The sequence below is a fragment of the Numida meleagris genome, chromosome 2 (genome assembly GCF_002078875.1).
Source record: "Numida meleagris isolate 19003 breed g44 Domestic line chromosome 2, NumMel1.0, whole genome shotgun sequence".
Taxonomy (NCBI): Eukaryota; Metazoa; Chordata; class Aves; order Galliformes; family Numididae; genus Numida; species Numida meleagris.
Window position 1 is genome coordinate 46,827,187 of NC_034410.1, and position 15,452 is coordinate 46,842,638.

At 44.2% G+C, this 15,452-nt stretch overlaps 1 protein-coding gene across 3 annotated transcripts in view; it reads left to right on the forward strand.

The window, feature by feature from the left end:
- The window catches only part of AOAH (acyloxyacyl hydrolase), a 66,875-nt gene that overhangs the window by 45,827 nt on the left and 5,596 nt on the right, over positions 1-15,452 (forward strand). For all 3 annotated transcript variants that reach the window (XM_021386426.1, XM_021386427.1, XM_021386428.1), the window contains exons 15-21: positions 244-280; positions 1,275-1,349; positions 5,469-5,641; positions 7,899-7,957; positions 8,038-8,097; positions 9,663-9,759; positions 12,706-12,782. In XM_021386426.1, the coding sequence (XP_021242101.1) occupies positions 244-280; positions 1,275-1,349; positions 5,469-5,641; positions 7,899-7,957; positions 8,038-8,097; positions 9,663-9,759; positions 12,706-12,782 (578 nt within the window). The remainder of the gene's footprint in view (positions 1-243; positions 281-1,274; positions 1,350-5,468; positions 5,642-7,898; positions 7,958-8,037; positions 8,098-9,662; positions 9,760-12,705; positions 12,783-15,452) is intronic.

The window sequence follows — 15,452 nt, forward strand, 5'->3', positions numbered from 1 at the left end:
GTAAGTATTTGACTTTCTGCAGTCTGACGTGTGAACTCAGGTGAGAGTCAGCAGGTACTGGATGCAGCTTTACTTCCTCATGCTGGTACACAAAAAGGTTACAGGGACACTTGCTGTTTCCATTTTATTTTTAATACTTGTACATTCTTAGAAATGTGCAGTGAATTGGATTTTGCTTTTCCCTTTATTTGTCCCTGTAATGATTTTTTTACTGTTCCTCTTATTCCCACTGCATGTGATCAGGTGGTTCTTCACGAAATCTCCTTGGTTTAATAAAAAGGTGAGTGTTTGATGGGATTTTGAATGCTGACTGAAGGTAAAGAAATGTGTGTGTGTGTTGGGGGGGTTGGGGGGGGGGTCCTACACTCTCATATGGAAGCAGCAGAGCCCTGCAGTGAATGCATTATCCACAAGTGTCTCAAGAAGCACAGCTTCACTAGTCCACTGTGCTCTGAAGTGCTGTCTGTTTCCTCTGTGGTATCAACATTCATTAAGAGAGGAAAAACTTTTAAAATGTGGGTGTCACCAGCTCCAAAGGGGCATTTCCAGGGATTTCAGGAAAAGGATGAGCTTTTCCTTAAATCTGTCCTTTGGGTCTCACTGACCACATTGTTCCTGATTTGTAGCAATGCAGATGGACACGGGCATGCCTGGAGTATTATCCCTGTATGGATATGACTGAGTAGCTACCAGACAGTGAGAGGAAGAATCACTCCTTTTCAGATGAATTTGATGGCCGTGGCATGGTTGGGTTTGGTTTAGCCTTCTCTATGCTGATGCAGTTCACTCCTAAAAGATTTACAGTTCTCCCCTTCAGAAAAAAACAATTAATGAATCATTCCTCTCTAACACTGAACTTCAAGCCACATTCTAATTTGATCTTGAGCCCAATCCGATACATAAATGTAGCTGTCAGCCACACATATAGTCTTCTCCCATCTCTAATTAAAAACTTCGCAGCTTGATTTATGTCTTTGCCCTGAAATGAAACTACTTGATTTGGCTTCTGAATATTACAAAGAAGATACAAAGCCAGCAAGAAAGGCAGTGAAAGAGAAAAATCCATGAGGGTCAAAAGGGAGGAGGAAAAAATTAATATGAAAGAACTTTGATTGAATCATAAAACCATAGAAAAGAAAAAAAAAACTAGAACGCTAGTCATCTGGGCATTGGCAAAATCTGAACAAACTACTTCCAAATGTGAACTCATACAGCATGTGATTCAGGCACTGAGAATATATTTCCCACTAATATGCTGCTGATTTACCTTTCAGCTTGGCCAGAAACCAACTGTTGGACAACCCAGCCATAGTCGTCTATGCTACAATTGGAAATGATGTCTGCAATGGGTAAGGTGGAAATCAAACTAGCTTTTATATGGTCATAAATTTGGTTCTTTACAGTACTCCTGGCTGCTTCGACATTTTTGTCCCTTTGCTTTGGGCTTCCCCTCAATGATGTTTGGTTTGCAGTTGATGTTTGGTCTTTACTTTATTCTTATTTTTCTGCTGAAAATTCTGGTTATCACCTTATCTGCATCCATTGTTGCTGCCTACCAGCCCTTATTCAGAGCTTGTCTGTCTTTATTTTATAAGCCAATGATAAAGTGACCAAAGACATGTTTGAAGTTGAATGTTTCTTATATACCAAATGAAATGAAGTATCACAGCAACAGGAGGAAAAAAATAGAATTTATGAGCATGTGTATCCATCTCACCCAGTGCGTCATCTCCCACCAGGTGGGGTAGTGTGCCAGGCCTACCTTTTTTGAAGAACCACAATGTGGTCTCCTGTTGAGGTCAATTTCCACACTGCCTCTGCTGCACACTGCCTGCAGGCTTTGTTGTGCTCTCCTGATGGTTTTTTTTTTCTTTCTGGCTTTACTCACATCACAAGCTCAGCAGGAGAATGAACAGAAGCCTTCCAACCTAATGATTCTGGCACTATCCATTATGAACACTCACAGGGTTGCCCAGGGGTCACTATTTTGATACTTCTCTTCCTCCCTTAGTGACAAAACTACAGCCCAGAATGTTCACACCTTGCAAGCAGGCCAATGCACAGCACACCCACACCCCAGCTTTGTTTTTGCAAGTGGTATGAAAGGACACTTTGTCTGTCTAATGATATCTTCACCATGATGGATCTTCAGATTTTCTTTTAAGCCAATCTCACAGTTTGACCTGGCGGGCAGCTAAGTACCACACAGCTGTTCACTCGTTCCCCACTACAGTGGTATGGTGGATAGAACTGGGAAGCGCTAGAATTCACTGGATTGAGAAAGGACAGTTTAATAAGCAAGAGTTAAAAAAAAAAAAAAAAAGGAAAGATTATGAAAAAACTAACAAACAAAAACCTCCAATAACAACAAACAGAATGCACAACGCTAGTGATGCACAACACAATTGCTCACCACCTGCTGACTGATGCCCAGCCAGTCTCCAAGCAGCAGCTGCTCCCCAAACCAACTCCCCTACTCTTATTGCTGAGCATGATGTCATTTAGTATTGGACAGCCCTTTGGCCAGTTTATGTCAGCTGCTCTAAACTGTCCCCTCCCAGCTTCTTGTTCCCCCAGCACGAAGAGCTGAAACATCCTTGACCCTGTGCAGCACTGCTCAGCAACAACTAAAACACTGCTGCGTTATCAACTTTATTCTCATCTTAGTCCACACAACACCATACCAGCTACCAGAGAGAAAATTATCCCAGCTAAAACCACGACAGCCAAAGAATTTAAACTGATTTATGCTGATACTTTCAAACACTTGTTTTAATATATGATGCACATGTAGATTAAGTCCCCTTCCAACACTTTTGAGGGTTCATCTGCAGGCTATATAATAAAATTGAAACTATTATGAAGGCTGTCATTAAAACACTCCCATTTCAGTGGTCTAAAGCTTTGCTCAACAGCACGTGCTTGGGTCAGAACTTTGCGTGTTGGGTGCTGTGCTCCAGATAGGGATGGACAAGTGCCAGGCAGGGCTCTCCTTGTCCCTGCAGTGCCCAGGAGACACCTTGAGGTGTCTTCTCCCAGGCATGGCCCAGGCTCTGCTGAGCATGTTTTCCAACTCCGCCATTTTGCTAAAGTCACTGCTTTTCCCTCTGAATTATTCCTCATTCTGCAGGTTAATCCTTTCACTTCCCCTGCCCCTAACACAGCTTTCTCTTCTTGCCTAAAGAAAAAAAAGAAGCTCTCCACAAACTTAAACCATTTCAACCTTGTGTCATCCACTTGCATGTTCAAAAACAGTATTTGTTACTGCTTTATCGCAGTGCCCGTTACCTTCCAGAGATACTTTTGTCTGCTCCATCTCTCTTTGCTCTCTGTTTTCCTCCACAACACACATAGCATCAAAAGAGATGGTAGCTGCAGTGATCCCAAGTGGATCCTTGGCTCCAGCAAAGGAAATACTGCAGCTCATATGGAAACACTACGTTTCCATCGAGTGGGATGGGGAGCACAGCAGGAATTTTTTGTCATCTGGTCACTCTCTGGTCTGATAATACCCAAAAAGTTTATGTAGGATGTGCAGTATCCTGAATGCTTGGCTGTAATCCCCAAGCTAGACAAATAAAATCTATTCAAGACATCTTTGAAGAGCAGTAATTGAGTCCCTCTGGCTGTATCCTGTATTTTACCTTCAGACAAGAGAGTGATGTGCTGAGCACACTGGAGACACAATTCTTAGCCAAGGCATGGTTAAAATGCCCATATTTCATCCCACATGAAGGGCAGGGCAATGAGTTACATGAATTCTTGTAGAGGAGGATGGTAATGAAACTGACAGTGTGCGATGTGTGCTCCCAGTAGTCTCCACACTCTGAAAATAATAAGCACCACCAATTGCAGACACCACACAGTCACTGCACCTGTTGGTTGCACTTGGGTCAAGACAACCTTCTCCAGCCTCTCTTTCCCAGCTTTATAATTACAGCTTCTGCAGTAATCATAAGGCTGACAATAGCCCAAACATGGTGGAGGAGAGCTGGAAAAGCTTTGTACGGATCGCATGAGGCTATATCTGTGTTAGGACATCCATGAGCTGCATGTGTCCATCCACTGCACATTTGTGTATTGTACGGGAGCAGGGAGCTTTCCCTAAAATAACCAGATCCAATACAAGCAGCCAAGCATCCTACAATTAATGCCACTTGCTACATGCTGGAATGATGATACCAGCTTCCAGAGGTTCCAGAGTTTTTAATTTCAAACCTGGCACTGAGAAGAAATGTGAAGAAATGGATGGAAATACCTGCATGACTTTAGTAGGGAAAAACAAGAGAACGTGGAGCTATGAATGTGAATTTCATCTCCCTCTGCCATATTTGCTTACCATAGCGACCTTACATCAGAGCAGTATTTTGAAATCTAGTTTTGCAACGCCTGTGGGTGAAAATGAAGTAATTTAAGGGCAAAACTACAGCCTTATCTCGAAAGTACTTTGCTTGGATGGCTGTCACAAGCATGAGCCTCAATCTTATTGCTGTTTTTCACTTCTCTCTAATCAGAAATTCTCAGACGCTGCAGAAGCACATACTGCACTAAGATCAACCTCTAGGCCTAGGAAACTTGTCTAATTACTATCTTGCAGGCAAAATGGATCCTCAATGGAAGAACATGGCACTGCCACATAGGACTCAGTCCTCCCTAGAGCACAACCATTTCTAGTGCCTCAATGCAAAACACCAAAGATTGTGAAGGCTCCTGCTTTTGCAGGGCACTCACCAGCAAGCAATCCTGCCTGATTTCCCACCAGTTTAGTCATCCCCATTTTGAGTTGGCCCTGCTTTTACTCATGGGGAAACCATACACTGGCTATAGGGGGCTCAAAGGTCTTTGACAGGGAACAGTCTCCAAGACCCTGTACCACATGGAAGGCTTGAGGTTGCTCTCCAGACAAAGGATTCCAGGAAAAAGCCTTTCTTTCTGAAAGCTTTGGTCAAGCTGAGCTGCACCTCCACAACAGGACCAACATCGTCTCCCCAGCTCTTGGGAGTAGATTACCTGCCTGGGGACACCTCCATCCACTTATCATCACTTGTCGAAATGAGGCAATAGCACTCGGGAGAGATCAGGCGAGCACTCTTTTTGTATTAAAGTGGTTGTTTTATTAATATAACAAGAGCAGTTTTCTCGAGGAAGCCTGGGGGAGTTTGGCTTGTTTGTTTTTCTTATGTAAGTTGGAATTTATTTCAACTTCAGAGGTCACTCCACAAAACAAGACTGCCCGCCTGTGTTTTTAACAGAGAGAAGGCTTTTGTTTGTTGTGATGAATTTCTGCATCGCTCATTATTATGCCAATAACAACAAGAGTCTAAAGAGCATCACGTCACTTCTAAAAGGTTTTGTTCGACTAACCTACTATGGAAGAAGAGAAAGCAAGAAAGCACTGCTACTGCATGTGCCAGTTTGTAGGCCCAGCATTGCCTGACACAATGCCCTGTTTGCATCCTCTTCTGCAGGAACCGGGACACGCTGGCTCACATGACCACCCCCAAAGAAATGTTCTCCAATGTCATGAAAGCTCTGCAATACCTGGACTCCCAGCTTCCAAACAGCAGCCACGTGATTCTGACAGGCTTGGTGGATGGACGCTTTCTCTGGGATAACCTGCACAACAGATATCATCCTCTGGGTAAATATGAGGTGCTGTGGGGTCCTCTTGACTATCACTCACTCATGTTTCATTCTCTTCCTGAGCAATTTATGAGTCTATTAACATATTTCAAGCAAACCTAAGGAGTGGAGATCTGAAAAATATGAAATTGGCTATGCGGTCGGATAGTCACTCCTCATGTGGAATAGAGCAGCTAGAGGGCAGATCCCTAAACATATGGTGCCAAAACCCACTCAGCCCCAAACCAGGCTCAACACAAAATGTGGATGTGGAAACAAGCTGGGCATCTGGTGAACACCTCCACTCTCTGACTGATGGATGTCTCGGTAACACCAGGTGTGGCCCAGGGCAGGATTAAGCCAAGGAGTTGCAGAAGACTGAGTAGTTACAGGAGAAATAAATTTTCCACAAGTGCTTGGGTGACTGCCACCTCCTATTCTGCATGTAGGTGTGACAACTGAAACTTCACACCATATATAGGCATGTTTTGAGGCTTTCTCTCAGAGTAAACTTGCCCTAAGGTGCTCTGAGATAGTGCTTGTTCTTATCATCCCACAGTCAATAAAGAAAAAACACAAAATACTTCATCCAGGTAGCAAATAAAGTTTTTTTTTTTTTTTTTTTTTTTTACATGCAGCAACATTGTGTTCAATGTTCTCCATTCAAGTGTAGGCATAAGGAACTGTTGTGGCCATTCTGCTTCCAAGTTTCTGACCACTTTTGATCTCTGGGTAAAGAAACCTTTCTTGCATCTGAGTAAGTCCTCATCAGTAAAGGGAGAGAAGAGAAGATAAATCACTTCATTAAGATGGTAGATTATATCTTCAAATAATTTTGGCTATTTGAACATTCAAAAGGCTTTGTGCCTGATTTCCCCAAGGTTAGTCATTGCCAGAGGCCCTGTAGCTTCTCCTTGATATACTACAGGTCATCTTTCCCCTCAAAAGTACATTCCTTTCCTCAGGAAGTCAGAAGTCTCTGTTTCTGTTGTTTGCTTCTACGATCCTCCTTCTCTATTCTGCCCAGGTGAGGCCACATTTGGACTACTGTGTCCAGTTCTGGGCTCCCCAGTTCAAAAAAAGGCAGGGATCTCCTAGAAGGAGACCAGAGGAGGACCATAAAGGGCCCAGAGCATCTCCTGTATGAGGAAAGTCTGAGTAACCTGGGTCTGTTCAACCTGGGGAAAAGAAGACTGAGGGGAGATCTGATTCATGTTTATAAATATCTAAAGGGAGGTGGGAGGCAAATGGATGAGGCCAGGCTGGTGTGTAGTGATAGGACAAGGAGTAATGGCCTAAAACTTGAACACAGGAAATTCCATACTAACACACGGAATAACTTCTTTATGGTAAGGATGATGGAGCACTGGAACAGGCTGCCCAGAGAGATAGTAGAGTCTCCTTCTACAGATACAACCTATCGTAGGGTACCTGCCGTAGCAAGAGCGTTGGACTTGATGATCTCTTGAGGTCCTTTCCAAGCCCTGTGATTCTGTGATCATCACCTTTTCTGAAATTAGCACTATACTACTATCAAGTGGAAACATAAAAAAAAAAAAAAAGGAAACCCCCATTCCTTCTGGCTCACGGGGAGTCTGTGATAATAATTCTTCAGTCACGCAAATGCACTTCTTTGCTTGACTGCGTCTTTATCACAGGGGCAGTTCCTCTACTGGATGTCTAATTATCAAAGATAACACGTTGCATTTTTGGCACAAGCCAAATCAGGAGTGATTAGCTATAGGGCCGGTTGGCAATTTTTCAAAGGGCTTCAATCACCTCAGAGGGAACCAATTAATCCTAAGCAACATGTTTTGCAGCAAGACATCACTTCTGGCAGATCTTCCGACAGGTTGCGAGGAGGTTTTCCTGCTTGGCAGCCCATCAGGCTCCACCAGCCGTCATCCTGGCTTCCTGACAAAATACCCACCTGGGCTCGCATCAACCAAACCCATCAGCTGCCGCAGCCATTTGCACCCCAGACCCCCCAACAGCCCGTGTCAGGGCATGGCACTTGGGGCTATGTGGGTCTGGAACATTCCCACCGAGCTCTCTCGGCCTTGCTCTCTGGCTATGAAGTGAGATAAGGAGTCGCACCTGTACCATGTTGCTCCTACAAAGTAGCCCAAGGAGCCCATTTCATTCGGGTGGTATCGTACTCTGCAGTTCCTGGAACAGCAATGACAAAATCTGGGGATGTGTGGAGCTACAAAGCAAAGTCATGGCAGTGCCTTTGGCCACTGGGCATGCAGAGTTTCCCTCTCTGTGTTTTGCAGGGCAGCTGAATAGAGATGTAACCTACAGCCAACTGTACTCTTTTCTCAACTGCCTTCGGGTAAGATCTCCCTTAGGAGCCCCCCTGCCCTGCCCTCTCATCTGCCTGCCACTAACCCTCTGCCTCCCCTGCCCACCCAGGTGAGCCCCTGCAGTGGCTGGCTGACTGCCAACGAGACCCTCAGGAACCTGACTTCAGAGGTAAGGAGGAATTATACTTCTGAGTTTGGTGTGCAGGACCACTCTCTTTCCCAGAGGGTCTTCCAGTGTGCTCTACCCCTGAATCTTGTATAGAATCCTGGAATTATTTGCACTGGAGAAGATCTCCAAGACTAGCAAGTCCAGCTATCCACTTGACCTACAAAGACCCACCTCTAAACCATGTTCCTTAGTGCCATGTCCACAAGTCTCTTAAATGCCTCCAGGGATGGGGACTCCACCATCTGCCACGTCAGCCAGTTCCAATACTTGACCACCCTCTCCTTGATGAAATTCTCCCTAAATACCAGGTGTCCTGTATTATACAACCACGTGTTTTTGCTGAAACCGTGCAAGATGCCCCAAACAATTTCACAACAGCCAGAACAGATAAAAATGCATCATTTGAATGTAGAGCAACTAAAAGAATATGCAACATTTCCATATCAAGAGAAAGTTTAGACAGAAACTATGCACTGATCTGTTTCATTTTGCTTTAGTCTTTTATATGATTATTATGATGGTGGTCTAAACCTGGTATCCCAAATACAAGACATCAGAACACTTTTCTTCCATAAATGTGGGTGACAAGATGTGAAATTTTCTGTGTCCATCCTTTCAAATGTCCCACAGGCTCTCAGAGCACAGTGCAGCCAACCTGTGTTCATGTGATCCCTCAGCTGTCCAAATTTGTTCTTGAGAGACGTAATCTCTCTGAGGTCCCCATGATCTCCTTGAGACAAAAACTTGCTCTTTGAGAAGAAATTCTTTGATAAGGAAACAGCTTACAGGCCAGGGCCTGTGAGCGTGATAAGCTGATGGCACAAGTTTTGCTGGCAGCAGGAGCAAACCCCTGCCCGGGGCCTGAACTGATGTCTCTTGAGAACATTGCTCCTGGTGGCATGGACAACAAAAAATATGGCCTTAATTTTGCCAGCATTTACATACATGTTTCATTGTATGCTCCATCCCTCTTGACTTATTAAGCACAATCCTAAATCTTCACAGGACTGCACTTTATGTATTATCACCAGCACCGCAGGACATATAGGGCATGTAACCACTGTCCACTAACAGCTCTATGACTGTAGGGCATGAATTAATCTCCCTTCTGGCTTCCTGTCTGAAACTAATTGTCTGTGTTATCATCCAAACTGCACGTGTTAAATATTTAGGAGATCCTGCTCTCTGTTATCGCTGTAGAAATTGCACTGGATTTATCGGTTGGGTCAGCAGCTGTCAGGGGTAATTTACTCCAGTGAGAGTAAGAGCAGAATATGGCCTGGCTAGCTGAGCATTAGTACCATTGATACAGCAACAGGAAGATAATGGGAAAAGAGAACATTTGGCCTCTACAGAAAGTTTCAGTTTTCCTTAAGAGGACTGGAAACAACTGGGCTTCTAATCATCAAGAGGCCCCTGAAATGAGGAGCAGGGCCACTGCTAAAAGATATTTCTGCTAAGTAGCTATGTGCCATGTTAATCTTATTATCTAAGACGAGGCATCGGTGCAATCTGCAATGGCATGTTGCATTGTGAGTTGTCACCAAATTACCTAATTTTTGCAGAGAGCCTTACAACTTTCCAATGTCCTGAGAGAAATCTCCATAACTCAGAAGTTTGCCAACTTTGATGTTTTCTACATGGATTTCCCACTGAAACAAAGTAAGTGGCTTTTCCTTCTCCTCTCTCAAGCGGTTCTCAAAGCCCATGCCAGGACACTAACCCATCCCAATGTGTTAGCTCTCTACCAAGGGCAGGTTTTCTCAGTCAGTTTTCCTCCCTGAGAAACACAGCCACCTTCCCTTTGCTCAGTGCTTCCAAAAGCAACTCTCCCAGTAGGAACTAGCTTCTCTCCTGTGTTTCCTTTCGCACAAAAATACCACTCCTACACTGACTCGAGGGGCTTATAACACTCACCCTTACGTGATCTTAAGTGACACTAGGTAAGCACATTCCCTAAACCACTTCCTTTTGCAGCTGACGCAATACAAACAGAACTTTTGGTGCCACATGTCATGAGGGAAGCAGAAGCACTCCTGACAAATCATTGGTAGAAACACGCTTGTCACCTCCTTGAGGGCACTGGGGTCACTGCCAGCCCCTCTGTAGCTACCTCTTCCCCAGGGTGACCATCTCCATCCCTCAGCCCATAGGGCAGGAGTTCCAGCTTGGCCATCTCAGGACCTCCTCAGTAACATGGATTTTTAGATTCTATATACAGTACATAATAATTAAATAAAAAATCTGATCTGCATTTCCTTATTTTTGTATTCACCAAGAGGTCCTGCTTGAAAAATTATGCCTGAGGACCATATGTTCTTTTTTTTTTAATGACATTTTAAATCTCAGAATGTAGACAGCTAAAAGTGGAGCCACGAAGGGACAGAAGCAGCTGGCAATACTTCAAAGTGTACATCTCTAACACCTCTCCCAGTCAGTGTCTGCCCGTCCTCGGAAGCACAAAGCTGCTGAGGCACCAAGGATTATTGCAGAATTCTCAGCCGCAGCCAAAACCCATCAAACTCACAACTTTATTTTATTCTCCATGACCCAGTTCAGGGAGCTGGGCTGGGTCTCATGCAAAGCACATGGAGGAGGAGGTAAAGCTGAGGGGATGGGATTTTTTCCATCTAAAATTTAAACTCAAAGATGCCAACCCCACTGTCAAGCTAGATATCATAGCGAAGAGATTCAGGGTGGCCAAGTGTTTGCTAATTAATATTTAACAAGACATTAGGATTTAGAACAAACTACCTGCTGGGTAGGCACATTACTTTAATAAGTTAAATTGCTAACTTTAGGTCATTTATTTGCTTTCACAAAAAGAAACATCCAATATAATTTGCTGTTCTTGACTACATTGCATTAAATAAATGAGGTAAATGAACACACATGCACATAAAAACACCATCTCTGACAGACACTCTGCAAAGTTTCCTGCAGCCCTGGAGCTGGCGACGTGCGCTTCCATCAGTAAAACTGTCAGCTGGTGGATGCGCTCAGAGGCAAGCTGAGGCTGCTGACCTACTTTCTGCTCTCTTCCTAAAGCAAGTGCAAATCCTCCCCTAGACTCCCCAGACATCAAATATTTAGTAGTGGTTGCATGCTGTGATGAGGACAATGGTTCCAAGTGGGCATGTGCCGGTAAGTACGCAGCAGATCCCAGCTTTCTTGAATGAAGCCTTCTTGGGTATATAGAGTTTATTCAAGATTTTGGTGGACATTCAAGCTGAGATATTGCCTTTGGCTTAAGAGCTTGGTTCTGTAAAGAAGTGGTGCAGTAACACAGGCTGGTTTTGACTTCTCCTGGTGTGGATGTGAGTAAGCTCTAGCCTAGCCTAGCCTAGAAAATAGGCACTTTTAAGGCAATCGCTGGATGCTCTCCGTTGGTATCTATTTGTCCAAGAATTGCGCTAGGATTTTTGGAGACCAAGTGTAGTAATAGACTAAATTGACCTTTGCTGCCAGAAATTTTGCTTACCTTACTTACCTGCTGTTTCTGGCACTGGAAAGGCAGTCCGTCTAAAGTAAAATGCAATACACAGCCTCATATTCAATATAAGGGGTTGGGCAAGCTCACACCGTGTGTGTTGTGTGTGAACCCAATCCCTGGTGTAAAATGGGATGAAAACTTCATTATGCCCAACATAATGCAGTTTTGAAATAAACCTTTGAGCTCTGTTCTTCAAAACAAGTAACTTTGGTGTTGAATAAAGCATTACATTTCTATAGTTAAAGCAGGAATACTGCCAGTCTATGAATTTAAAGCCAGAATGAGGAACCAGGCATCGCTTCTTGCCACAACAGCCAGAGTCCACAGTGGTAATTCCAGGTCAAAACGGTAGCACTTCGAAGGAGAATATTTCTCTCCTGACAGGATACCCACATAACGCTAACAGGAATTCTTAGTCTGTCATCGTAAAAGAAATTATCAAATTTACAGTCTGTTAGTGCTATATCCACTGGTCCCATGTTTGATCTCTACAGCCCTTCTGAAGAAAGCGAGCTTTTTGCTTCTCTAATGGCTCTGGGGCTCACAGCAGAGCATCATTTGCATTGGCTGTCATGCTTATGTAATTCAAAAAGTTATTTTGTTGGAGTTGAAAAAGGCCACTTGAAGCAATGTAACTGAAAGTGACATCCCATTCCTGCAGACATCAGCCCCTGTGAATACTCTGTTACCATCTCTTTCTCTAAAAAGCACTGTTTTCTTTAGCTTTTCCTTTTATATATATATTTCCCGCTCTGCTGAAGCTGCAGCTAAAATGGGAAATACAAAAATATTAAATCAGTATTAAATAATTTATAGCTTTACTCACTACAGCATCGGTCTAACTGGAGGGAAAGGGAATTGTTTTACAATCATTTATGTTCAAAGCACTTCCTTGCTTAAATATTTCAGATTTTAAAAAATAACAATAAAATCTTAAATACCGCCCCAAGGAGATGGAGATTATATGCAGTAACGGCTCTGACAACTTTATATAAATTATCATAATCTTCACGCAGAGCTGATATGTGCTTAAAAGTACTGTGGGCACTTGGGGGAGAAAGGGGGGGTCCTATCTCAGCACAGTGCAGTAACCCCTCTTCTTCTGCACTCTGCAGCAGCCGAAGAGTGGCACAGGATGGGTGGTGAGCCCTGGCAGCTGATCGAGCCAGTCGATGGCTTCCACCCCAGCCAGGTAAAATCCCTGAGGCGCTGGCAGGGAGTGGTGTGGAGGGTGGGATGGCTGTGTCTGCCTGTGGTGTCTGGTTGTCCTGCGGTGGGGATGGTGGACTGTGGGATTTCTGTTTTTTAAGAGACACTGATTCTGTCCCTTCCCCTAACCATGACCATGACCATGATGCTGACCCTGCCACTGCCCATGTCCATGCCTATTTGCCATGTCTGTGTCCCTTTCCTATGGCCCTTGTCCATGACCATACCCCTATATCCAACATCCTCATCCTCCAAGGCCACAGATCCCCCTAGCATATCCTGGATCAAAGCTTTCATTTTGAAGCTATACATGTAAATTAGTTTATGCTCTGCAACTATGTATTACAGAGAACTTCTCTTCCGCATTTCTTAAAGAGGGGTGGCAGGGGGAGGTTTGCAGTCAGAAGTGGATGAAAGGAAAGGAGAAACAGCAGCTCAACTGTAACCCCGTGCATGGGTTCACTGGCCTTGTGCTAGGTTTGCCTAGTTTCCATCACATTTTTTTTTAAAGTACTTCTTTCTGAACCAATGTTTGAAGAGCAGTCAGCTCTTAAACCCTGCAGTCAGCTATGACAAAGCAATTCCTTTTCTATACGCTAGCTTCAGGTTTCAAGTATACATGTATTTGGAAACAAATATATTCTTAAAATTTGAAAAGGGAATCAAAAGTGTGGCCTGTTTTCCCAATACCTGGATAAAACTGTATGACTGCCCCACAAACAGCAGTGCCCCATGGCTGTTCCTCATGCTCAAAAGCATTTAGGAGGGGGTTTTATGATGGGAGCCAACACCCCACATCTGTTCACTCCCACACCAGCACCAAATAACCCAATGCAATGCTACTAGGAAAATACTACTAGGAAAGAGTGGAGGAGCGTTTCATTGGGCACACATTCCAAGAACTGATGACCTCCAGCATTTCACCAGCTTTCCCACTGACCATCTCTTCAGCCAGTGAGGAACTGCAAGGGAGAAGCCCAAATAAGTGTTCTCCTTGCTATCTTTTACATCTACGATGGTCAGCTGAAGCAAAATGGTGGCTGGCTCACCCTTGCCATGCCACAAAAGCCTCCTGTTCCCAAAGGGACTCCTTCACGGCAGAATTAATGCCTGCTTGGCTACCAGGTTCGGACACAAGGTAGCTGCAGGGAGATACAAGTTTGCAGCCTGAGGACATGAGGAAAGTGTGCCTAGATTTTTTTGCTGCGGGCCTTTTGAAAGGAAGCAATTAGAGAAAACTTGGCAAATGAAATGGGTGTGAAAACAGCGATGAAATCAACCCCATTTCCAACCCTGCCATCTGGGGAAACAGCGCATTGAGAGAGTGAGAAGATCAGCTATTTGTGGCATCTTTTCACCTTAACCTGAAGGTGCCCATGGCCACCAGCAAGAAGCCACCACAGGAGCCGGGCTCACCAGGTCACAGCCTCTCCAAAGGCTCCTGCTCACATCCTGCAAGACAGCATGGCATGGAGCCCAGAAAGCATTTGTCTTTAAGGGAAACTTCTCAAACCAGAACAAAATGACAGAAGGGCATGGAAGGGCAGCTGCATGCCTACACACAACCAAGTGCTGCCGTATTTTCTCCCCCCAGACCCAGCATCCTACAGTCATTACCATCTCCCTCTCCTGCTGTTAGGATGACGTTAATGCTTTTATAGGTACATTTTCCCATACAGTCAAGGTGCCAGCTGTAGATATGCCTCACTTCAAGTGAGTTATTTCCCTTCTAGGATTTATTAATTAGCCTTATCCAAACATCCACCGCTTTAAATCCATTTTTCTTTTCCTGCTATTACACACAAGCCTGTTATCAACACAGCACTATTTGGGCTGAGACACAGCACTCTGCTCTGAAGGAGCGGCTCTCGCAGTACAAAGCAGGGGAAGTATGAGCACAGTGTGGTATTTAAGAGTAAGCTGGAAAGAGATGACAAACAACTCACTCACTCCTCATGCAAGTTTTATTGAAGGTTTGACTTCATACCAGCCTCTGGCCAGGTACAGTTTTAACACCACTTAATGCTGCCTAGTGCAATAGAGTTGATGCCCTGCAGCTTGCCAAGGGATTGAGTTCTCTTACCTCCATCTCTGCAGCTATTCCTCACTCATCATGTACAGCTCGGCAAATAAATATGATGAATAAGTCCTTGCCTGGACATTTTTGCTGCATTTTTCTCAAAGCAGATCTCAAAGCATTTGAGAAATATTCACACATATTTGAAGTGAGCAGCACTCTGAGGGAAGTGTATGCATTTTAGCTCTTGCCTTTGGACGCAGAGAAAATGAGCTTGGAGTCAGGGAACTACAGTGCCCTCTGTGCCAGACTGAGACCATGCCTGATCCCCAGTGGTAATGAAACTCCTTTGGGCAAAGGAAGTCTGAGCTCTGCCCCTGGGTTTCACTTGCTCCTTATCTGATATCTCATTAATGACAGAAAACAATAACTCGCTGGTATAACCAGGTGGCTCTGATAGAGCATTGTTCCAACTATACAGCAGGAGGGTGGAAGAGATCTGAATCTTTCTGAATGCCACATGCATACAATTGCAAAGAGAAGGAAGAGGAAAAAAAGAAAAAAGGCAATGATACGTATGTCCCATCGGAGCTACTCTGTTTTCTCATGCACTGGAAAAGGCTAGGTTAGGAAACT